Genomic DNA, 24,775 nt, shown 5'->3' on the forward strand with positions numbered 1-24,775 from the left:
AGAAAATAAAGCATTTCATTATATTGACTGTAGAAGAGATTTTTTTCCTTTACCTTTATTGAATATGTGAACAGAATTAACCCAAATGTTTGTTAAACTTCTGCAACTAGAGAGGATTACATGAGTAGACAAAAGTTTATATAGACATACTTTTTTTTTTTTTCTGAGCCTGGGAAAACAAGTTTATATCTGTGAAATTATTAATGACATCTTCACAGTCACTATACAATTTTTAAAGATTTAACATTTAAAAAGATGGAAAATCTGCTGTGTTATAGATAGTTTTTTATTACTATTTGCAAGCACTTATGTAGAGATCACTTCTTTTAAATTTTTAGATGATGGTGTTATGGCTTTTTTAATTAATATTCTGTTATATCTTTAGAAAACTGAGCTGGGAAGAGCAAAAGGGGGGAGCAAAGTAGCAGCACAGCAGTCCTTCCCCTCCCTCTTTCTGTCATGGAACCACATAAAGCCTTCAAGTCATACTTTGTATGACCTATGTAATGAAGTGGGAATTTAAAAGAAATTGAGATTTTCTTTCATTATTCACCTTTACTATACCATGTCGCAGAAATGGTGATGGAGACGTAGTCACTGTATAACTGATTTTTATATAACTCCATTTTGAGATGGAATATATAATGTGGGAAATTACAATTCTGGCCAGGGAAGAGTTTTTGGTGAGATAGTGTTATGAGCCACTTGCATAGTACCATCACATATACCACAGTATAATGGCTTGCAGAGGTATGAGCCTTTCCATGATAGGCTCTCTGAGTAGCATAACTGTAATGAAGTTTGTATATCTAAAAACACTACTACATTAGCATTGATTTCCTATTACAAGATGTTTATTCAGTCAGAAGTAGTGCCCGTATCAATGAACTTGGCTTGATTTTTTTTGAATGATGAAAATAAAAGATCAAAACCAGAGTGATTATAATTTATTTTAGCTAAAAAATTCACAGGAGTCAGTCAAAAGCCAAGTGAGCTAAAGAATTTCTCTCCAAATTTTGAACCAAGACATTTGACAGCAGTTCGTAATCATCTCTGTCATGAGTGTTGCATGGAGGACTTTACAAACAGTCCGGCTGCAAAATCAGTTCCTTTTAAATCTGTAGGTCAAAGGCATTTCAGGCTTGTTATAGTTGTATTCTGTCTTGTAAATATAGAAAATAACATGCAATTAAAAGAAAAAGAAGAAAGAAAGAGCAACAGCATTGTATAAATCAAACACTCACTCAGAAGCAGATATTTTTGGAGTTGGTTGTATAGATAGGTACTGCCCTCAACCAATAGCCTGTAATGGTGTAATAACAGTAGTGTTCTTAGTGCCATTTGAACAACAATTTCCTAGGTAATTTTGTAAATTCATATATTATCCCTAACCCCTTCTTAACGTCAATGGGGAGAAGATAATGAGGAGGATTATATCACACAGGATTGTTATATTGTTGCCTGAACTTTGCTTTCATTTGAAAGATTGAAATGAGTAGCCAAAGAAAATTCCAAGGTTATTTGTAGGCTGCCTAAAACCCAACATGATAATACATATCTCAACATATCTCAACATGATAATTTGTGCCTCATTTATCCACATACTCACAATATTGGAATTGGAAGAAGGCATCTCAAAAAAAAAATTGAGAGTGATTGATTATTGAGAGTGTTAGAACATACGTTGTTACTACCAGCATACTACTCATAGTTCTTGCCTTGGTTTGTTCAGAGTATAAGCTTTTGCTTCCAGTGTTAGTTCTGTGATAAATGATTGAAAAGCCTCTGCCAAATCTCATTTTCAAATCTTCCTTTGCAAGTTGTTCAAAAGCTATCTGTATTTTACTAATAGAAAGATTGTTCTGTTTGTTCCTTTCTTAAGGAGACACATTCTTGAACGTGCCTACATTTAAAAATGTAGAAGACTAATTTTAAAATTGGATTGCCACTTCCACAGTTGACAAAGCAAGACCAGCCATCTTTTGCAGCTGAAGAGCTTTCTTAAGGAAATCATTGTGATTTGATTTAGTGAAAAGCAAAAAAAAAAAAAAAAAAAAAAAAAAAAAAAAAGAAATAAATAAGCCATATAGATAAAAATAATAAGTGTCCATGGATGGAGGTTCAGAAGGTGAATTTTGCCCTTCCATAGCCCGTATTTTCAAAATTTTAAAGGACTGGATTTTGTCCATAACAGTCAGTTAGTTAGTGTCATATCCTTTCTATGCAAATCATTTAAGTAAATATTATTTTTCATGTTTCTATGTTTTAAAACGTAATATTAGTTGCATAAAACATTGTGACCTTCACAGATCAGTTTATATTTTATTAATTAACATTTTCATGTAATTAAAGTTAACAAGCTATATTTTGTGTGTCTTCTTACCCCTTCTGTGTTTTTTGTTGTTGTGACGGTGTCAATTACTAATATAGTGTTGTCATGGAAGTCTGAGCTACATCTAAGCATCAAAAAGTTCTGGTTTGTGCTGGCAATATTTTATGATCTTGCACATTCAGATCCAGTGGGTGGTCTCATTTGTGTAAATATAGTCTTAGATGCGCCACAATAATTGAGATCAAAACCCACCCTTTAATGTTTTGTTTCCATGGTTGTTATAGTAAGAGAGACCACATAGGAAACTAGTACTTCTGTTCAATTTTCTGGCATCCCATAGGGTTATTTGGAAACTACTTTCCCAAAAGGCACTTCTTCATACAATAAATGCTTTTAACTAGACATTTTGATTTCCTGTTTAATATGGAACACGCCAGTATAATTTTTCAGAAAATTTTAAACAACAGTTCTCATGGTTTTAAAAAAAAAAAAAATCTAGTAATACTAAACTTTACTCTTCCTTCTACTAATATACTTTACTGTTTGGAGAATTTATTAAATATCAAAAAGAGTTCAATAGTTTGTCATGTTACTAAGTTGTTCTCAACCGAAGATGTCATGATGTACATGCTATAATTGCACCAAAATAGACACTGGTATCTATCTTAGTAAAAATGGTTAAATTACACTAGAGCGAGTTTGACGTCAAGGCAATAGCCAACATGGAGACCTGCTCCAGTATTTTCTTTGAAGTCATGTATTCTTAATTAGCTGTGATAACTTTTAAAACCTCTTCATTAAATTTTAGGTTTGTGTAGCAAGATGTAGTTGAAATGCATGAAGGCTCTGATTTTATGGTTGTTGATATGCACCTGTAACTCCAAATCTGTTTGTTGATGAATATGTTCAATTAACTCAATGCAAAAACGTCATGATTAAACTTTGTTTAATTTCAGAGACAGTATTTACCAACTGTTAATAGCTTTACCAGCAGACTGAAGTCCAAAGAGTATTTTTTCTTTTTTATGAATTTGCTACTTCCTGGCAACATACATAATCCATATGTATGTTTCAGTGGTATTAAGGGAGATTAATTATGCAATTGTAAAACTGTGACAGAGGAAGTGGCCTCAAAACTCATCTCACTCCTTTAATAATTTTTTTAAAATATTTCTCTCAAATAATTATGACTTTTTTAAAGCATAACTCAGCGATAGCCACAGTGAGCTAAAAACTTCATTTCCTTGCTCAGGGGAAAAAAAAAAAAAGCCAAGTTTGGAAAGGAGCATAGGGTTTCTTTGTTCAAACACTACAAACGCAGCAAGATAATGTTAGGTTTGAAAAGGTTGTTCAAGGTGTTGTGAGATTTTATAGCAAAAATTCTGCACTTACTTATTGAAGATAGTACGTCTCAAAACGAGGGAATAAAGGAGAGTGATGAAGATAAGGTTAGTAAGAGAGTTAATTACTCTAGGAATTTGGGCTTTGAATGGGTGTGACATCACTGTACCAGATAGGGCGGATGGCAAGAGTATTTTTGCAAGGTCAGCAAAGAGATAACAAACAGTTTTCTGTTGATAATAAGAGCAAAGTTGATTCTATGGGAAATTTGTCATCACTGTTACTAGCTTCCTTTCAATAATCACATTTAGGTTTGGGATTTTTTTTCACTCAAATTTATTTTAAACAATTTTTATAATTTATTAAGTAGGTTTTTGTGTGTGTGTTTGTGTGTGTGTGTGGTTTTACCTTATACTGCTTATGACTTCCAATTCTTTTTTTTTAATCTTCTCAAGTACAAGAGAAACAACCTAACAAAAGAATAAGATTGCCAGTAAAAGCGGCTACTTACTAAATGCTCTCAAGTATTCAGAATGATGGATCTTAGACTTAGGTTAGTTTTTCCAGTGTAGCTGTTGTGCGTGGGGAAGGGTGTATGGGAGAGGAGGAAGTGGTGTGATTATTTATATAATTATATTTTTACTAGTTAAATATATATATATATTGCAGAAGTAGTTATACCATTGTCTTAATAAATAAAGGCTGAACATAAAGTACTCCATGACTAATTGCAAGGCTACATGGTTAATGTTATAGGATACGTTTTGAACAGTTGCCTATAATTATATAGTTACTAAACACAGATTTTATACTTCAGCTGAAGTATAGCTCAAATTCCACTATGTTTATTGGATTAAATGACTTGGTTATTTACGTAAATTGTTTTTTTCCTCTGTATACCATATGTTAATAATCTTTGGTGGGTTGTTTGTCTTTGCTCTCCGCTTGCAGTCACTAAAATGATTAATGAGCACTCTGATCAGCGAATTCCAGGTCTTTGTATCTGGATGCTGTTAAAATAGTTGAGGGAAGTGATTCTTAATAAGTGCAAGGTGCGCATAGGAAGTTATACTTTGTAGTTGTACCTTTGAGTAATTAAATTGCCTGGCTACTGATTAACGTGAAATGTTGCCAAAGATTTAAGTAACTTACTTTTTGACCCTGTATACAAAGCTTGCAGTCCCTCCTAGTAACATGTAACAAACTTATAAACACTGATATAGTTGTACCTCAATAAATGGCTAATGTGCTGACACAAGCAAGCCCCTATGGTCTAGGCTAGTTATCCCTTATTTAATGCAGTCCTGGGTTGGGTGGAACCAAGATCTCGGTTATTCATTACGTGTCTTTTCATAGAGTACCGTTCAAAGGGCAAGACATTTATTCAACTGGGGTAAGTGTGACAAAATGATTTTTGTGTTTATGAAATCTAGAGTATATGCATCAGCATATGAAATGGGAAATAAGGAACTGCCGAAATAAAAGAAGGTGATCTGTAAAGCCAATGAAGTCCGGACTCCTATGAAGCATTTTAGCTCTTTAAGTCTCACCTTGACCTTGCTGCGTGTGCGCTGGGAATGGCTGCTGGCTTTTGCCTCAGCAGCTGCAGGTGGGAAATGAAGACAGAAAAGCAGCTAAATGCTGAAAGACTGTGCTGGTTGAGTGCAATCATGCTATACGTAACAGAAAGGGAAAACTGATTTCAGCACAGTATACAACAGTAGCATCTCTATTTTAACCTTTCTAAAGCTAGCTCTTTATAGGGTGGTGAAACCCTTTTCTGTAAAATAATCAAATCATGCATGAATCAGGTTCATACATAAAGTGGAAAACTATTCCTTAAGCCCTCAAAGTAGATTTAAACTGCCTAGAAAAGTCTGCTAAGCACCAGAGTAGAAGGAGAAACCTGGGCTTTCAGTCTCAAATTGGTCTCATTTTTATACTTATCAGTCTTTTGTTAAGATAATAGAAATGATTACTTTTAAATGCTTCACTTGAGCAGAAAAGGCATTTCTAACTGTTTAGCACTTTTAAATGGTATGGCTAGTTTCTTTTGGGACTGTATGCTTATAATCATATTTTCAGTACTTGAAAATTATTGGTGACGGTTTTGTCAGCGGTTTTATTGAGAGCTGTTAAGGCGCTTAGGTCAAGGAAGAGCTTGAAAAGCAAGTCAAATTGCTAAGGAACAATCTTCAGGGACATGTAATAAAAGAAAAAGATACCATTTCTTTATGGTATGCTCTCTCTAGTATGATAGTTGATTAAGTTTTTTGGTTTTTTTTCAGCTCAGCAGCCTGTATTCATAGTGATATGTTACAAAGCCTCACTGTCTAGCTTGAAATCATCTATATATGACTGGTGGGACATGGACTTTATATTTTATCAGCTGCAAAGCTGAAATCTGATCTAAAATCCCTCTGCTATTGCATTCCATTGACTTATTTTTATTAACCTGTTTGTTTACTTTGGTTGTAAAGCAATGTTTGGCTTACATAGAAGACAAGATTTGACTATAGTCTTGCCAAAAGTATATCTGAACATAGTAACAATAAAGAATTTCTTTAGAAAGGAAGTATGAACCTTTTCTGATGGTCACTGTAAAATAAAGTGCAAATCATAATTAACTTGAAATCAGTTGAAAGAAAGAAGACTGGGGGCGGGGGAGGGAAAAACAAAAACACTTGTTTTTCCATGGCCATGGTGAAACAATCATGGATTATTAATCATTTTATCCATTCTTTCAGAAAACGTTCAAATACCAAAAGCAGTTCCAAACATCCTAAGAGATCTTCCTGACAGTGAGACTTGAAGTTCAGTGTATTTACTTATCAGAGAAGTCTAGGACGTGACTTGATCACATTGAGTACTTTCATGAGGAGGAAACTACTGATCCCATACCTAAGGGCACAACAGCTTCTTGAAGAGATGTAATTGGTCATCACTGTACAAAGAATGTATCCTGTCATTGACCCGGTATGTTAGGGTTGTGTTATGTAGTAGTCAAAACTAGGTTATCATTAGAGCCACGTGTAAATTTAAAATCCATACTTAAACTCTTACACTGATCGATATTTTTAGACATTGTAAAGAAAATTCCAAGATAATAGTTTTTAATATTCATTAGTAATTTACCATTTTGGAACTCAAACTGGGGGAATGGAAGTGTAAATAATTACAAATAAATTGATCTAAAGCTTTAAATTGAGTTGTACTAAAGCAGTCTAGAAAAAAACATTTCTGCAAACAGATTATGGTTTGCATTCAGCAGGAAAGACAAAAATCTCGTCAACAAAATGTGACTGTAAAATTATGACTACCCTTATCAGATTTAATTCCAGTGTCTTGTATCTGTTGTTGTTGATAATAATGTTATATCTGCTTTCCATTTCCTTAAACCTTCAGTGCCAATGCATTCAAAGATCAGAGAAACTGTATTTATTTTTGTACACTACAGTTCAAATACCATTACACTGCATTCAAACCAAACCTATCAGCTCCAACTCACTGGAAGCAGCTAGCAGACTTGGCACCTGCTTTAGTCTTTTGGATTTTGGGGTTTGGGGTTTTGGCTATTAGCCTTGGCTAATAGCCAAACTCCCACCCAGCTGCTTGCTCCAGTGGGATGCAGGAGAAACTAGGAAAACCAGAAAAAAAGAAGGCTCATTCATACTGATAAAGACAGGGGGATTGCTTACTGACTGCCATCACTCCCAGGCTGACTCAACTTGAGGGAAATTAACTTCATTCATTCTTAATCAAAATAGATTCCAATAGAACCACTGAGATGATCCATGTGGCTAATAGAGTGGCGTTACTATTCTTAGCATGGTGCCTACCTACTGTCCTAGCATTTTTTTTAGAGTTTGCTATTTCAGTATTGATTGGAAGTTGTTGTTGAGGTGTTATTTTTCAGATATGGGACTGAGATGCAGAGGTAATGGGATGTAACTAGGCACTGAGATGAAAACGTGGGATAGAATAAATCCCTACTAATGTCAGCTCCCTTGTGCTATTTTTTTTAGCAGTTTTCTTTATATTTATGCAATTCAATGCTGTACTTGCATTTTTGTCTGCTTAATATTGTTTAAAATGAACAACTGAAATAAATTGTATTTGGATACAGTTGTAACTGTTTTGATTTTGCAGTAGACCTCAAATAGTAGATATCCCCTAAATGTAAACTCTAAGGAGGAAGGGGGAACAATACAATTGTTTGTTACCTGGTGTGGGGTTTTTTGTTGTTGTTGTTTTTCTCAAGGATGTTTACAGTTAGTTTCAATTCATTACAGTACTTCTCCAGCTAGTGAGGCATAACAGCTGTGGTTTTATCCAAAGACTCTAAATTATACAGCTGCTGTTATGAAAATGTTACTGATGAGGTGAGTTTTGAAACATTACTGAATGCAAAGATTGAACTAATTTTCTAAAGGTACCATTTGCTCATCATTAGCTTAGAAATGTTTGTTATAAACTTGTGTTTTCCCAAGGATGCCTGACCTATCTTGACTTACTGTGCACTGATTCCCAGGTGGAATAATAGTGATGGAAATTACTGGAGCTGATAGTTCCTGTTGTGTTCTGGGGGGGACAAGAGGGGAGAAGAAGTGTGCAATAAGAGGGCACAGAAGGAAAACAGGAAAATATGACTGGAGCTGACAGTTCCTGTTGTGTTCTGGGGGGGGACAAGAGGGGAGAAGGAGTGTGCAATAAGAGGGCGCAGAAGGAAAACAGGAAAATATGACTGCAAAACAATGCTCTGTGAGTCAGTTTTGCTTCAAAGAGGAATGCTTTCTCACAGTGCTCTTTCAAACATAGTCATTTCTCTCATTCAGCAGTGAACAGATTCTCCACACCATGTAGTAAGGATCTCCAAAGTGATTATGTTACACACTTCTTCAAAAATTAATTAAAAATCATCTTTCATTGTCACTTCTGTGCTTTGCAGCATTGGTAGCTAGGTAGCCAGGGCTTATCACAACCCCAGACTAGCAGCAGAAGAGTAAAACATTTGCTCTAATACAATACACTGCTGTGAGTTTAAGGACAGTGGTTCGGATTTCCTGTTATGGTGCCTTCTTTCATGTATTTAAGACAAGTATTTAAAAATATTTTATTAGAATTGAGAAGCATCACCATAGATGGAAGATGTAGGAGTTGGCTTAGCTAGAGGTTTGCAGCAGTTTTGGCAACAGAGGCAGCTGATCAGACAATGACGAATACAGTCTAGTGAAAGTGCGGTGCAAGTTTCATAGGACTAGCATGATGGGGACAAGGATGGCTTTGCTTGCTGGATGTTTGTTGGACGGGAGAATAGGGACAGAGGCTGGAATTGGGGGCCATTTAATGGTCAGGTGGGGATTTAGTGTATGCAGAAGCGTGGATATTCATTTATGTGTGTAAAGGGAGGGCAATGAGATCTCCAAACTGTTACAGGAAAGAGGGGGAACTCAATCTAAAACATTTGAGAATGTTAACTCTCAGTAGAAAGAGCAGACTGTTGGCTCCTGTCATGGGGAGCTGACTTAACATTAAGTCCAAAGATTCTCCCCAGCCATCTTAATGGGCAGTCAGAAAAGCCATAGTGCTTGGATTAGGAATGCTGGACTTTATTGTCCTGGCTGTAATTCTGAAATGCTCTAACAACAAATTAAATCTATCAGTGCAGCACTGGGTGTTTAGAATGTATGAAAACTTGAGGGGAAAAAAAAAAGGAAAATGTCAGTGCTTGCTATAATCAAACCTTTTATAATGTTAAGCTGTTTTGAAACAAACTTCGCTCAAGCTAAAGTTTCACTTAGGAAAGTGGCTAGCAGTAAAGGGTTAAATGCAAAGAATGTCATGCATGTGTATGTGATTCTAAATCCAGAAGTGTTACATTTCCTTTGTTGGCACTAGTTTCTGCTGAATTTACAGGATATATATGGTGAAGACTAAGCCCTTCTGTTAATGGTCTGAAGTGTTTTAACAGCAGTGTGGCATGCTTGGTTGAAAAGGTTGGAAGATTTAACAGATCAAAGCATTATACATTTTGTTGATACTGGATACTTATCTATCTGTTTACCTTTTTGAGTTCTACTGAGCAGCTTCATTAAGAAAAATTATATATGGAATTGGATTTTCTTTAACAAACCGCTGTATGTAGAATAGTGGAACAAGATGGAATTCTTTTTTAGAGTGCTTGCAGCAAAAGTTTTTTTTCCCAAAGTATTAACTGGCATTTATTAGCAGTGGTTCCAGTCCTTATGGCTCCACTGGGGAAAAAGTGGGTAGAAAACTGCTGAAAGGTGCCGTCTTTCTGCTCTCATGTGTGCGCAGTTCTCTACTTTCTGCTGCCACGAGAGATGGAATCTAATATTGTGCAGAGGGTGCAGACTGAATATGGGAAGTGTATTCAGAAAAACACAAGCATAATGAGCAATTTCTGCTGGAATTTCTTTATTCTTGATCTTTTAGAGACACACACTCCCCCCCGCCCCAACCCAGGTATTCCTTAGCTAACTCTTTGGGTGGCTGTGCTGAAATTTACCATTCTCCCTTGCAACTCCAGGGGATTAATGCTTCATGGGAGGGCTTGTGATGGCTTTCTCCAGAGGTATTTAATGGAAGGGAGTGGTTAGGAGAGCCTGGATTTCTTGAAGTCACCTACAAGTCCCTTTGCTCAATGGAAGTAGATGAGGCATCTGCTTGGCCATTTGTTCATTTCCAATTAACAGTTCTGTGCAGCTCCCAATAGAGTCTGTGAAAAAGAAGTGGTGTGGTTTGGCCAGCCTCAGCCAGGAAATAAGGAGAAAGCTTTGTTCAGAGTAAGTGACAGTAAATATTTCCAGTTGTCATTGTTCACAGCTCTGTAATCTCTGTGGGAAGATGTTACCCCAAGGATGTTAATACTTTGACACATACTTTCCTCCCTCCCTCAATTCATAGCACTACCACAACAGTTCCCCCCCCCCCCTTTTTTTTTTTCATTCACACTTTCCTTGGAATTAAGGGCAATTATTTCATAATACTGAAAATAGATATCGCAAGGATAGCATACAAATCTTCTATGTGTTGCAAAAGTATAAAAAGATGAAGTAGAAGATGGTAGAAATTTGTTCAGAATACTAGGTGTATGATGGATTTGATAAAATGGCAAGTCGAATTGCTTGAAAAACAGGGGGCAGATATGACCATAATTGAAATGGTTGTTATTTGAACTGTTTTTTGAAGAACAGTTGAACGTTTGACAGCTGTAATATTGTCGTATATGTTTTGTTCATATTATTTAGTACAGGCTGTCTATTTTGTTGGAATATGTAGACTACAATTCTGTTTTGACATAAGCACTGGATAGCTACGCACAGATGGTGTACAATTCTGTTTCTGTTGGCCTTTCTCTTTTAAGTGTAATTGAAATATTTATTGATGTTGCTGTTCTTAATTATATGCTCAGTTTTTATCAACTGTGAGACAACTGCTTGAGTCGGGCAGAACTAGCGCTGCACCTGAGCTAATGAGCATATTTTTTCTGGGAACTGAACCCAAATAGTGGTGTTAGTTCGGTTTCTTTGCCACACAAAAGCCATTAAACTGTTTGCAGGTACAAGTTGGCCCTACAAACTGCCATCACTGTTCACTTGGCACTTAGCCTGAGCTAGTAAATCCCAACTTGGCTTTGCACAGAACTCTGTCTTGTATATTTGCATGCCTGGCACATTTAACCCCCACCATGGGCAAGCCATTCAGCTATAACTGAAAGTTGACTGAATTTACTTTTCATGAAACTCAATAGCTAAAATTTTGAGCCTGCTATTAGGGAGAATTATATAGCTAAGTTCCTTTTGTATTTAGATTTTATTCATTTTTCACCCTGAATTCTTTGACTTTCCTTATTTAAAGCAAAACTTATCATACCTTCCTAATATTGCATCAAATTTGTATCAAACTCTTGCAACAATATCTAACATTTTGCACCAAAAACTCATCCTTCTTCTGTGTTACTGCCAGCAGCAATACTGTTTGAGTCTTCAACTTTGCTAAATCAAGCCATCAGATGTGTCCGCATGCACGCATACTCAAATTCCTGTTTCCCACTATCAGTGCACCTCTTCAGGTCATCCTTATTCTGTTAATATTGTTAAAAATAAATACAAGCAGATGTTCCACTGAAGTGATTATTCAAATTATTTATGTAGTATGTGTAATCACTCTTTGAATAAGGTATATGAGCACCCTTTGAAAAAATACTTCTTGTGAGAGAACTACATAAATTACTGCTGTCAGAAACAAGACATGCATGGATGGGTCGGAAAGTAGAACTGCATCTGTTGTCTTAAGGACTACTACAGCTTAGCTTTCAGATAACAAAGAATATTTTCACAACCCTTAAGGACTGGAAACCCCTCAACCATTCCTTTAATGAAAGCTAAGTGCTGCAAAAATGGAAGGGACCACCAAAGAAGAAATTGAGAATGGATATATCGGTGACAACAGGTTTAACATAACCCCCATCCAGATTATTTTCTTGGAGGATCTGATGAATTATTCTTTTATGTTACAGGTCTAATTACAACCACATCTAGAAAACTAGATCGAGAACAGCAGGGAGAACACATATTGGAGGTAAATAATTTCTTTCATTCTCTGAAAAACAGTGACTGCAAGTTAATTATTCTTTTACAGAAAGTTAAGTATGTCATACTTGATTACCATATGAAGAACTTAGAGAACTGTATTTCAGAAGTAATTTCTTTCTGTGTTCATTAATTATATTGCAATGCACAAAGCTATGCATTAAAGCAGTGTGTTGGGACTTTTTGTTAAGAATTAAGATACAAATAAAGGCTATTTTTTATTTTTATATCAGTAAGCCAAGATTTTATTTCAAACAGTACAAAGACATGATTGTTAGAAAGAGCACTGTGATTCTTTTTTCTGCTCTATTGAAACAGTATTACCCTACTGAATACAGACATCTGAAAGAAACAGAGATTTGTTTTCTTTTTTTCAACATTGAGAATACAAACAGATTAAGTAGACATCTTTTTCTGTATAACTTATTCATCAATCATTTAAGTAGATCTGTTGACAACGTGCATGACAGATTCTAAGAAGATGACATTTGTGACATAATTCTTTTATTTAGCTACTTTTGATTGATCATTTGCAATTTATGCAATAGATACTCTCCTTCTCTGTCAAAGAACTTGGAAGGAAATGTAGACAACTGTGAGTTTGCCAGTTTCCCATTGCTGTCATGTAATGTGATGGCATTGCCCTTCACCAGCAACAAAGACTTAATATTCACAGTGATATTTCCATTGTACCTAAGATCTGGAACCATTATTACGCACTCCTTCTGGATGATAGGTAAAGGACTGCAATATGAGTCATCAAAACTAGTTTAAAACTTCTCTAGTTTTTCTCCAGAATTGTCGGAGCAAATCTGGACTTACTCAGTACTTGTGAAACCTGTAGAAAGGTTTTCTGATAGAAATATAAGCATAAAAACTGCTTAGATTTGTTGGAGAATGTAAACCTCAATAGCACGAACTATTCTTTTGCAAAACACTGGGGTACAGAGAGTCCTCTTGCGTCTTTTCTATTCCTTAGGTGCATTGCAAGCTGGATTAATACAATTTTTTATCATAATTTTAACTTTTATACCAGAATTGGAATGAATTCTTTTCACTTAAGTAGCAATAGGGTGGGATTTCCTCTGCAGTGTGTAGTAGTAATAGAAGCTAAGTGAATTAACTGGCTAAGCTAGAAGTAATAGCAAAGTGAATTCCCTGGCAAATGCGGTTTAGTACTAGACACGTTATTCTTGTAAATTGTAAAGCCACTATATTATTCTCTTTTAAATTGCCTCCTGAAATCTGCTTGTGTCAGTTTCCAAAAGCAATTCCTGTCACTTATATCTTATTTCTGTGACCCACTGCTACGTATATTGATTGTAAAATTAGTATCTAATGACTTTTGCTCCTATGCATATTGTATTGGCTTTTCTGTTGGACATACACATTAAATAAAATGAGCTGTGAATCATTCTCTGACCCCGAAGCCACCTGGCACAGCATGGCTTTGAATGCATATAACTTATCCCTAGAACAGGCTGGCTATCTCCAAGTTGCCTGTTGAGAGTGGTGCCTGAATTTGGTGAATTCCTGACTGTACCTAGGCAATGTTTGGGAGAGTGCTATTTGTTCTGGACAAAAACTTGTCAGAGGTCATACTAGCAGTGTAAAGGTATGGACAGTTGTCCACTAACACTCATGCTTGCATTTCGGATCCAGCTTGGTGTCATGCTGTGAACACAATAAGATCAAAGCCCTGCCTTTTGATATTGCAATACAAAAAATAATAAATAAATAGATAAATTAACTGAGCAAATTATTCCAAGATGACATGTACAGAACTCAGGCTGTTTTAAGGTTGCAGTATCCCACAGTGGTATATAAATACTCATGCTTTCAGCATTCTCTATAAAGATAGCAGATTAAGCTGCTTATGCTCTAGTTTGGAATATTGGTTATTGCCTGGTGGTATTGTTTATAATTCTTCATTCTTTCTTCAGTTTGAATCCCAGCTGGTTAACAAAGTTTTAAATAAAAGTCTGCAAAATATCCAGTGCAAAAGTCCTGAACTATATAGTGTGATAGTGACAGGCACTATGGCCCCCAAAGTAGCAGTTTTCCCATTTGTTAATTTTATGTTGACACCTTTGAAAATAGATTGGAAAGAAACCCAGAAATGCACAGAATGGTGGGCAATGTTATAAGCCACTCGAGCCAAGTGCTGTGCATCTGGCTAATTAATTGAGCATTGAAATGTTGACCAGATGGGTTGGTGAGTTTATTCCTTGTTTGCTATTAAAATTGATCTTTGATTGCACTCCTGCTTATATAGTAGTAATTACTATGCCCCATTCTTTTATTCCCAATTTGTAACTATTTTCTGAGTTCCAATTTGATGGATTATTTTTTATGCTTTTATTTTAGATCAGCTTCATGTCATCCTCTCATATCTTAGCATTCTGTTTTTTATATCAGTAATGTCTTCAAAACTCATGTTGCCATTAAATCAAACTTCATTTTCTTTAAATTCGCCATTTTTCTTCTTGGCTCAAAATTAAGCAATAATGGAGCAATATTAATTTTATGTTAACGGACAAGTTATTCTGTACCCCATGATACACATATTTAACTCCTTATTAACCAATAATTATTGGTTAATTATTGGCAATTATGTTATTGGCCAATAATATATTACTCAATAAGGGGTTAAATAGTAAAAGGTAAAGTAATAAGGTAAGATTGCTACATATGATATAAGTTTTTGTATCAGTTTTGTCCATTTCCATCTTTTTCTATGTTTTCTGACTTCAAATTAACATAAATCTTAATTTTATTGTATTTTTGTTCAATATGCATATATCAATAACGTCATATCAGTGCTAGAGTTAATATTGCAGAAGATTCCTTATTCATTTCCTGGCGTTTTTATTAGAAAATGTGACTATTGCTGGAAGAACAGATTTCATTTCTTTTCCCAATTCATTTAGGCTATGGTAATACATTGTTATGTGTATTGCTTTAAAAGGCTATTTTTAAAGCTTCTTTCAAACAAGATAGTGATTTTATGTCTTAAAATATAGTTTTTTAATGCATAGGCCTGTCAAATTCTGAAAATTATAGTATTATAAATTGCATCTTGGAGATGTAAAATCAAATGATTAAATTCAAATGTTGTAAGGAAACACTGGGCTGAAATTATGTTAACATATTATTATTACAGTGAAGCTGTTATCAAAGATACTATACTTGTGTGCTGTTCCTGAACTCGGAAATTTAATATTTCAGTTACAGTGCTGCAAAACAGTGGAATAGATTTAATATATAGCTATGCTGCAAAATAGCAGAATGTATTTAATACATATCAACTCCTACATGCCATACATAAAGCATGATAATGTTAAGATAGTACCTGAGTAACTCTTTGTAGTTCTTTTTCTAAATATTCACCGTTATAGCTTTACCCAACAGTCTTTATGTAACTGAAGTTAGAGAATTACTTTGCAGTCGTAGGAAAATCTGATTTTAAAAGAGCATTGTCAGAAAGACTGTAGTTGAATTGAACACTAACCATATCTTTTTTTAATAAAAACAGGTAACGGTAACAGACAATGGTATTCCTGCAAAATCAACAGTTGCACGAGTGATTGTGAAGGTTTTAGATGAGAATGATAATAAGCCTCAATTTTTGCAAAAGTTCTACAAAATCAGGCTTCCAGAGCGTGGTAAGCCGGAACGAGAAAGAACTGCTAGGAGAGAGCCAATCTATCGAGTTATTGCTGCAGATAAAGATGAAGGCCCCAATGCGGAGATCTCTTACAGCATTGAAGATGGTGATGAACATGGCAAATTCTTCATTGAGCCGAAAACTGGAGTGGTTTCATCAAAGAAATTTTCTGCAGCGAGGGAATATGATATCCTTTCCGTGAGTCAAAATCTCATATATCATGAATATGTGAAATATTCTTTTATCTGTATTCTCATCACTTTTTATTCAGTAGCTGGCGGATGAGTTACTGCAGTATCTGGAGGAAGGAAAGCATCAACAAATCGAGAAGTATTGCTTTGTGGGTTGGTACTGTTTTTTAAAGGATGCTTTCAGATGTTTGTATTGAGCAAGTGAATCAAGAAGCTGCAGTTCTTTTCCAGAACTTGACGGATAATGAACAGGATGAGGGAGCATAAACAATCACATTGACTCTCTTTCAGGAAGAAAGCAAAATAAAAGTGAATTTATGGTAACAGTTTATGCTACTGTCAGGTGCTACATGTTTTTTCTCCATTTGCTCCCCAGCTAATGAGGGGCAAGTAGCACTCTGAGAGACACTTAGCCCTTCTGGATATATCTCACACAAACAAACATGCCTGGAGCTTATTATTACTTTTCCATTTATGTGACATAATGATTTATATGACTCTGTAGCCTAAAAGTTGTGTCTGTTTCACAGATTAAAGCTGTAGATAATGGTCGTCCACAAAAATCGTCAACTACACGGCTTCACATAGAATGGATTCCAAAGCCTGTCCCACCCACAGAGCCCATTTATTTTGAGGAAGCATTTTTTTCTTTTACGGTGATGGAAAGCGACCCAGTTGCTCACATGATTGGCGTAATATCTGTTGAACCTCTTGGAACACCACTTTGGTTTGACATAACGGGTAAGGATGCCTTGAGGGCTTTTATTATTAGAAACAAATGCATGGAGTCAGAGATACTGGAGGGCTCATTGCAGCTTGGTTTCTTAACCGCTCTTCTAAGCAATGCAGTTTTGGCATTCTTCAGCAGTAGATATTTTTTCCCTTAGAATTTATTTTGTTGTAAATCAAAACGACTGATTTTATCAATGCCACTATATATCAAAAAAATAAAATTGCATTGCAAAATATTTGCTGTGTTGCAGTTTTGGAAATGACTTATGAATATTGTGTCAGTGAAATTAAAACAAATCAAATCAATCTTAAAGGTTATATGATAGGGAAAGAAATAAAATGCCATTTTTCTGCAAATAGGGATAGTACACCCAAAGAGAGATTACACTGTTCACACTGATTTCTTTTCCTCTGGGCTGCCCCTCAGTCTGCTGCTGTCCTCAGATTCAGTACTAAAAGGAAAGCTCATGTGCTCCTAACCCCAACAAACTTTTTCTTTACATATTCTTCCTATTATAACACACTTTAATCTCTGCCGTTGGACATGGAATTCTAGTCAGTAATATGACTATACATAGATGCTCTGGTGACAAAATGAATAGTACTTTTTTAATTTAAGACTTACTGGTTAAACCACTGAGCACAGAGAGTTCACTGTATAACTGATATTAAAAACAAGTTCTGACCTGTGTTACATTTCAGGATCAAGCTGAACAACAGAGCCTTGTTTCAGGAGAGGTATCTGTAGTAAACTGTTTCTGGTCTTAAGATAGCCTTGTAAGATTCAGATTTTCCACCACATTCACAAGAGAGATAAGGGACCTTAGTTACAACTAAACATTTTATCCATGATTATGGTGCGAAGTTATTCTTAGCTGTTGGGGCGAACTGTTTAGAAATTACTTCTTACAAATCTAATCAATTTAAAGATCTTTTTTATTGGTACTTATGTTTTAGGGGATTCTGAGAACGGCAACAGTTAAAGACAATGTTTGTAAAACTGATACATGTAGCAGGAATATAGAAATGCCAAATATTTGAAGGTGTTCTCAGAAAACATTCAAGCACTCGCTAGAACAAAGAACTCTTTCGTGAATGCATGCTACATATGTGAACAGCATGTGACAGTACTGATAAAATTGCCAGTGTATTAAATACTTGCACAGAGTTTTTGTTTGATTCTTTTTAATCAGTTCTGGAGGAAAAAAATAGTTTTTGTCCAAATAGATCAGAGTCAAATAAAAAGAATTTGCTTTTAGACAAATAGTGGGGAAAGAGATCAGTAAAACTTGATAAAGGAAATAAAGGGTTCAAAGATGCCTCCTTGTATTCTTGTAGGGGCAAAGATATTTACATTAGAGGTATTTTGAAACTGAGACAGTTCTTTTACTGTTCTCCCAGACATGCATCCACATAGACATAGGAACAGAAAATCAGAAAATATAAAAACAGCTTAAGTGAGCCAAGATGGAATATGAGGAGGAGGCTCCAATTCAGACAGGGTCATCCAGTCAACAAACAAGAACATCTGTAGACCAGATAGAGACCATTAAAGGAAAGGTGAAGAAAGGGATGTTGTCAGAAAGAGGTGAGTGGTTCACGGAGATGAAGGACAGTAAACAGAAAAGGACTCAGATGTCCTTTGCTCCCAGTCTTTAGAGTTTCTACCGAGTAAAGCAATAGCATTTTCTGGGGTCTAATTAGCAGAATTTGTTAACTAGACTAGAGATGTATTTTTCTAATCTTTTTAGTTTGTTTCAACTGCTGTGCACTCTGAGTAGTGTGTATATCTGAATAGAATTCTGATGATAGTGTTATTTCGAATTGCTGCTTCAAAGCATGTAGCACAGTTTGAATATTTACAGTATTTTTATTTTATGCTTAACAGAGTAAACAGATGGTATTTTAAAAAAGACAAATGCAGAAAACTCCAAAGGGGAAAGAACAGGACTCGTCCACAGACTGTAAAAAATGAAATTATTCTGACTGTTTTCTTAGTGAAGGCGTTTTGGAAAGTTTGATATATGATCATGTTGATGAGTTATCAGCTACTTTTGTAGGTTATCACTTTACTGCCCTCTTTTACTGTTTCTAATAGCATGAATTAATTTGATTGACAGCTTTCCTTTGTGTTCTGTGCTTGCTTTCCATGCTTTCTTTCTTTTTGGCTGAGCCAGGAGACAAGCTTGCTAGTGAAGTATTTTACATCTTTCAGATGGCTTGTGACCTGAACTGTACAGCAGAAGGTATCTGCTGAGATCACATAATTTATTACCAGATTATGAGATCTGAAATGAAAGCGTACATTTATAAAATATTTATTTTATTAACCCTTCGGAAATCAAAGTGCTCACAGTTGCATTTGTGACAGGTTCGTTTTTGTTTTGTTTTGTCATCATTACATTTATACGGCATCAATTCATAGCTTCCAGTTTTGGTTTTAACCAAAACTGTTGCTGTTACACTTTCAGTGTACCAGATACAGAAGTTTGGGTTGAGTTCTGCTTCAGCGGATTAATACCACAACCACTACTGTAAAAAATTAGGGAATGTCTTTGTGATTCCCTTGAAAAGGGAAGAAAATAAAGTTGATTAGAAGAGCTTGTCCTTGTATCAGGGAAACTGAATGAAAAGGTTCATTCACCCTGCTCTTCTTTTATAATGGAGATTACTCCATGGAGATACTAAATTCTCCTTTCCTAGCCATCTGAGAAATTAGTATCACATACCAGCTATAAAAAGTTAGACTAATTTTCTGAAGTTAACATCTTGCACAAAGCCAAAGTATTTTTTTTCATGTAAACCTGTTCAAAACAAAGGTGCTATGTTTCATGCTTTTCAGTTTATATCTGTTCATGTGAATCAGAGCTACTAAGAGAAACTGGCTTTCAGTGAAATTAAAAAAAAAAAAAGTCATTATGTTTGTCATTAATTGTTACCAACTATCTTAAATCCAGTGAAGCAGAATCCAATCCATCTTTCCCAACCCGATATGTCTGTCATGCAGTGGAACCTTCTAAAGGTGAAATCCTTTTACATTTGAATGGGGGCCCATTTCAGTATTTACTGTTCTTTCTTAGATTAAGTATGAATTTGCAACCTTGGGAACTTTACCCTCTCACTTCTAGCCTTGGCTTTTCTTAAAAGGCATTCCATGATTTACAAAACATAGCATGTAAAAACTATTTTAAAAATAACAAATAAACAGAGCATGCAGATTTTATCTGAATGCTATCCTTGTAAAATGCAATTAGAAAAACACATGTATATAATCAGGAGAAATTGGTTTGCCATATCTAGCACTGGCTTGACCAAAATAAAAATTGGCTCGTCCATTTTAGGCAGTTTATTGAGAGGCCTAAAGCAATTGTAGATAAATGGCAATATTTATCATCGTTAACAATATTTGGACTTCATGGAGATTGTATTCTCACAATGGTCTGCTCAGAATGACTTGATGATGATGATCAATTAAATGTTTAAATGACTAAGTGTAGCTATTGATCCACATGGTTATTTAACTATATTTCAAAGGGAAATTTGAAAGTTAGGCAAAGGAAGATAACTTGCTTCAGAAAAAAAGCGTGGGCATTGGTCATTTAAACATTTAGCACTCATCTGAAATCTTACCTCAGTAGGGAGGGGTTGGCTAATGAGTTCTTCAGATACTCTGCGTTGACCTGAGTATCCTTTGGAGGTATTGGAGCTTTTTCAACCTTATCTATAATCATGTATGAGTATAGTAATTTATACTCTGATTCAAGATATATAAATTTGACAGTATTTCTGATTTGGGGTTTTCATTTATTTCGATACAAAGTATGTTTTTCACTATTTATCCTGAATGTCTGCTCATAAAATAAACTATCACAATACTCCTGGTAATTCTTAGTTTCCCACTATTTGGAATCCTAAAATTCTGATTAAAAAAAAAGAGAACCTTGTCTAAAAATCTATCCTACTAACTGTCTATGACATAGACATATGACATAGACATATGTCATAGACAGTTAGTAGGATAGACAAATCAGCTTTGTCCAAAACTAATCAGTTTTAAATATTGTAAGTAGCACCATACTGCATTACCGGGGGGGGGGGGGGGGGGGCGGGGTGGAAGATTTAAAATAAATGTGTATATAAGTACATGTGTATATAGTTCCACCTTCATTAAGCATCTGAAGAAAGAACATGATCCTAACATGAAACAATGATGCTGTGTTTTATGAACTTTTCTCTCTCCTCATTTCCTGAACAAGGTGGCAACTATGACAGTCGATTTGATGTGGACAAGGGCACTGGAACTATCATTGTCGCTAGACCTCTTGATGCAGAAGAGAAATCAAATTACAACTTGACAGTGGAGGCAACAGATGGAACCAGATCTATCAGCACTCAGGTAATGGACTTCCTGAAGAAGTGTTTGTAGAAGGAGAAATATGGAGCTGCATGGGGGGAGAGAGTTTCCTTTTCTATGTAATTTTTTTTTTCATTCTGAACAATTAATATGCTTTATATAGATTAGGGATTTTGTCTAAAACAGAAGTGGATTATGATATTCATAGAGCCATGGCATTTGGCAGTCCTGGAAGGTGTGTGTTAGTATGCTGTAGTCTGAGTGGGCAGCTTTTAACTTAGATCATGTTCCTACATTAGCTAAGAAAATGAAAGTAGAAACTAAGCTCTTCAGTGCATGATTTACTCAAAAGAAAAGGGTTAATACTTCTTATTTGAGTTATCCCCTCTTTATCCTACTCCTCCCAAATCACCACATTATATGATTACTTACAATGGTCTTTAAAATCCAGGCTAAGTTTTTATATTTTTTTCCAAGATCTGTGGCTGACAAATGGTACAGTGACCAATGACTGTTTTATGAAACTGAGCAGCTCCTTCTGCATGGTGTGCATTATAGAAATGAGGTTTAGGTGATAGCATCATTGTATATCCTCCTGAGTAGTATTGTTTACCTTCAGTAGAGGTAGAGAGAGCTGCTTTCTGGACAGTGTTTGGCAATATATGACAAGCCAAATTTCTTTAAATCATTTCATTACTAAGACTCCATGGCAGTAGCAAGTGTTTGCAGTCAGGCTAATAGAAAGTTATCTGTAAGGCAGAAGTATTTTGTGACACTAGTGGAAATAGCTCATAGTAAAGGGAGCTGTGATGTATATCCCTCCTGTTTCTCCCATCTAGTTTCTTCCCCCAGCCCACAACCTGATTATAGTTGGAAATAAGGTTTACCTGAGGTTGGTGTGAATGGAGCTGTAAGCATGGAGGAGTTCTCCTTTTCTTCCAGATGGAAAAGAAAGATTTTAGTTTAGTTACTGCATTAAAACTGTTGGATAAAGATGGTGATATATCTGTGTTATCTGTAATTGGGTTACCTCTCAGTTACAGAGCTCAAAGAGCAATAAATGTGTTGGTACTTTTATGTACATAGAAATCTGTGTTATGAACATAATTTCTTGTTCAACTTTTGTATGATATATATGTTCTTCTGTTGTTTTATCCTGTGTCTTATATGTCATCTTCCCCCTTTCAGCCAGAGCAAAAAAATAGCTTGTCAACATTTAGGATTTGAAACAGGGTCTTTATTGAGATGACTGCATTTGATAGGTCAAATATACTAAATTCTGTAGTTGAAGACTACAAGAATAGCAGTTTTGTTCGAGAGCTTGCTTTTACTTTAATGGTGACAATTGTGAGTTATATGGTAGACCACAAATCTCCAAATATGACAACAGGTACCTCAGTAGAACTTGAATCAGAACTTGCTGCTATCCTAACCAGGGTGCCATTGCTGCTGGTGCTGGTAATGCCATAAAAGGTCTGGAGAATCCTGCTGTAAATTTATTGTATAGTTGTAGTGAAAATATTAAATGGATTCATTTCTACCAAATACAGAATGCTGGGGAGTTGGTATGGATTAGTTTGGAAAAAAAAAAAAAAAAAAAAAAAAGAAGAATCCTAAGTACAACTAAAAGAGAACTTTCTTTGCCAGGAAAGTCAGAAGACAGCAGGCGGCTTTTTTTTTTCCTTTTTTTTTTTTTTCAAGAATGGCGTCAAAATGCCACCACGCAGAGCATGTTGGAGTAACTTGGGGATTAGTAAAGGATGAATTTATGGTCTCAATGACAGCAGATATTCTATCCACGCTGTTGCTTATATGTAGCTGAATATGTAGCAGGCATCCTGAGCTGCCACATTTGAACCATAATCTTTTTTGTCTCCTGAAACAACCAAGAATTGGAAGGTCACAGAAATACTTTAACCCTCACCCCTTCTCTTCCTCTGGGTTATGTGATTCATTTAGTTTTCCTCAGAAGTGCACACTGTAGCTTTTGTCCAATTTCTTTAAACGAAACAGTTGTTTTAACATTTGTAAAGCTGGGTGAACATTATAAACAGTTGCCACAATAACCTTCTGCAGAAGAGTTAGAATAGTAGTCTTGAATTTATAGTCCTTTATTTCTGATTGCTTTCTGTATGACTTTCTTTCCTGTCTCTACTTTCCTCTCTCCGCTACAGTTGGCAAGAAGAGAGGTTGTAGTTTCTGTTGCAAGAGCACAGAAACTTCCTTGTCATTATCATCCTTTTTCCTCTGCCTGTGGGAAAAGCACAAGTTACGCTGTTGCTGTTTGAGTCTCATGTTACTGTGGTATACAGATTGAGAAGCATGGATTAGTGCAATCTCTGAAACTGTTGGTGCATGTACAGACTGCTGATTTCAACTGATTCTCTTATCTCTCCCCGTAACTCCTGATTCTCTTATCTCTTCTGTAACTCAGCCCACCCAAATGGACTGATCTCTTAACATAGCCCTCAGCACTGTAGTTTAGAAGATGCATTTCAGGAATGAGGCTTAACTTCAGGGAAATAAAAAATGTTAATATGAAATCAAAGTTGAAGGTGTTATTTACAGCTACCAGCATGTACATTCCATTACTTGCTGCTGAAATAATCCTGATTAAATTTTGAATGTTGATGTTGTGTTGGATCCTCCTAAGAGCTGATAAACAGTTAATAAGGAGTGACAGGCACAAAAACTGAATACTGAGTGCATACATTAGGAACAGCAATATGCTGTGTGCAGCTTTTAGCTTACAAAGTAAACATTTGAAATACAGTAAACAATTTAACAGGCCTTGATTAACAGCATACTAAGTAATTTTATATTTCAACTTGAAAAAGCTAATGACATTTTCAAGATATTGGGAAGGGGGACGAGAAACAAGAAACATCGATCTCATTGTGTACAAGTAGTGTATTGAATCTGACTTTAAACTAGAAGGCTTTTGCTGGCCTTGGGCCCTCAACATCTGTAGAGCATTTGACTCTTTCAGGACTTCAGTTAAATAGCTTTTTTGAAAAATACAGCAGCAGTAGGCGTGGAGGCTATTAGAATTTTGTATGCATCTAAATGCCAAATGCATGATGCAAAACAAGGACAAGCAAATTCCAGGCCTACAGTAGTGGTGTTTGACAAATGATATTAGAGATGACTAGGAAGGAATATCATTTGAAAAGCAAATCAGTGTACTAATGTTTTCAGATTATGATGTTTTGGTCTTAAATAGAAAATGTTATTCACAAGATATAAGAAGCAATATACGAACTATTGAGTCACTTTTTGAAAACAAATAAATAAAAGTCCTGTTTTGAGCTATGCTACTTCCAGTCCTTGCTATGACTATCAATTCTTTTCATTAGAAGTAACACTTGAAATGGTGTAAAGCTAATTGCAGCATTTTACCTATTGCTGTGCTTTGCAGAATATTTAATGTTGCTTCATGCAAAATTTATATGGACATTATGCTTTGGGGTTGATTTAGGAATGAAGGATAGAATGTTCTTCATTGATTAAATGTGCATTTTTGCTTGTGATCACCACGCTGCT

At 35.5% G+C, this 24,775-nt stretch overlaps 1 protein-coding gene across 12 annotated transcripts in view; it reads left to right on the plus strand.

Annotated features, from left to right (window-relative positions):
- FAT1 (FAT atypical cadherin 1) overlaps window positions 1–24,775 on the plus strand; it is a 109,417-nt gene that overhangs the window by 45,052 nt on the left and 39,590 nt on the right. For 8 of the 12 annotated variants that reach the window (XM_035557814.2, XM_035557818.2, XM_035557819.2 and 5 more), the window contains exons 4-7: window positions 12,216–12,277; window positions 15,824–16,153; window positions 16,677–16,887; window positions 21,135–21,274. In XM_035557814.2, coding sequence (XP_035413707.1) covers window positions 12,216–12,277; window positions 15,824–16,153; window positions 16,677–16,887; window positions 21,135–21,274 — 743 coding nt within the window. Of the gene's footprint in view, window positions 1–5,029; window positions 5,067–5,961; window positions 6,196–6,420; window positions 7,799–12,215; window positions 12,278–15,823; window positions 16,154–16,676; window positions 16,888–21,134; window positions 21,275–24,775 lie in introns of those variants that run through there. The other 4 variants (XR_004780431.2, XM_035557825.2, XM_035557826.2 and 1 more) reach the window with 4 other exon arrangements.

The sequence above is a fragment of the Cygnus atratus genome, chromosome 4, assembly GCF_013377495.2.
Source record: "Cygnus atratus isolate AKBS03 ecotype Queensland, Australia chromosome 4, CAtr_DNAZoo_HiC_assembly, whole genome shotgun sequence".
In the NCBI taxonomy this organism is placed as follows: Eukaryota; Metazoa; Chordata; class Aves; order Anseriformes; family Anatidae; genus Cygnus; species Cygnus atratus.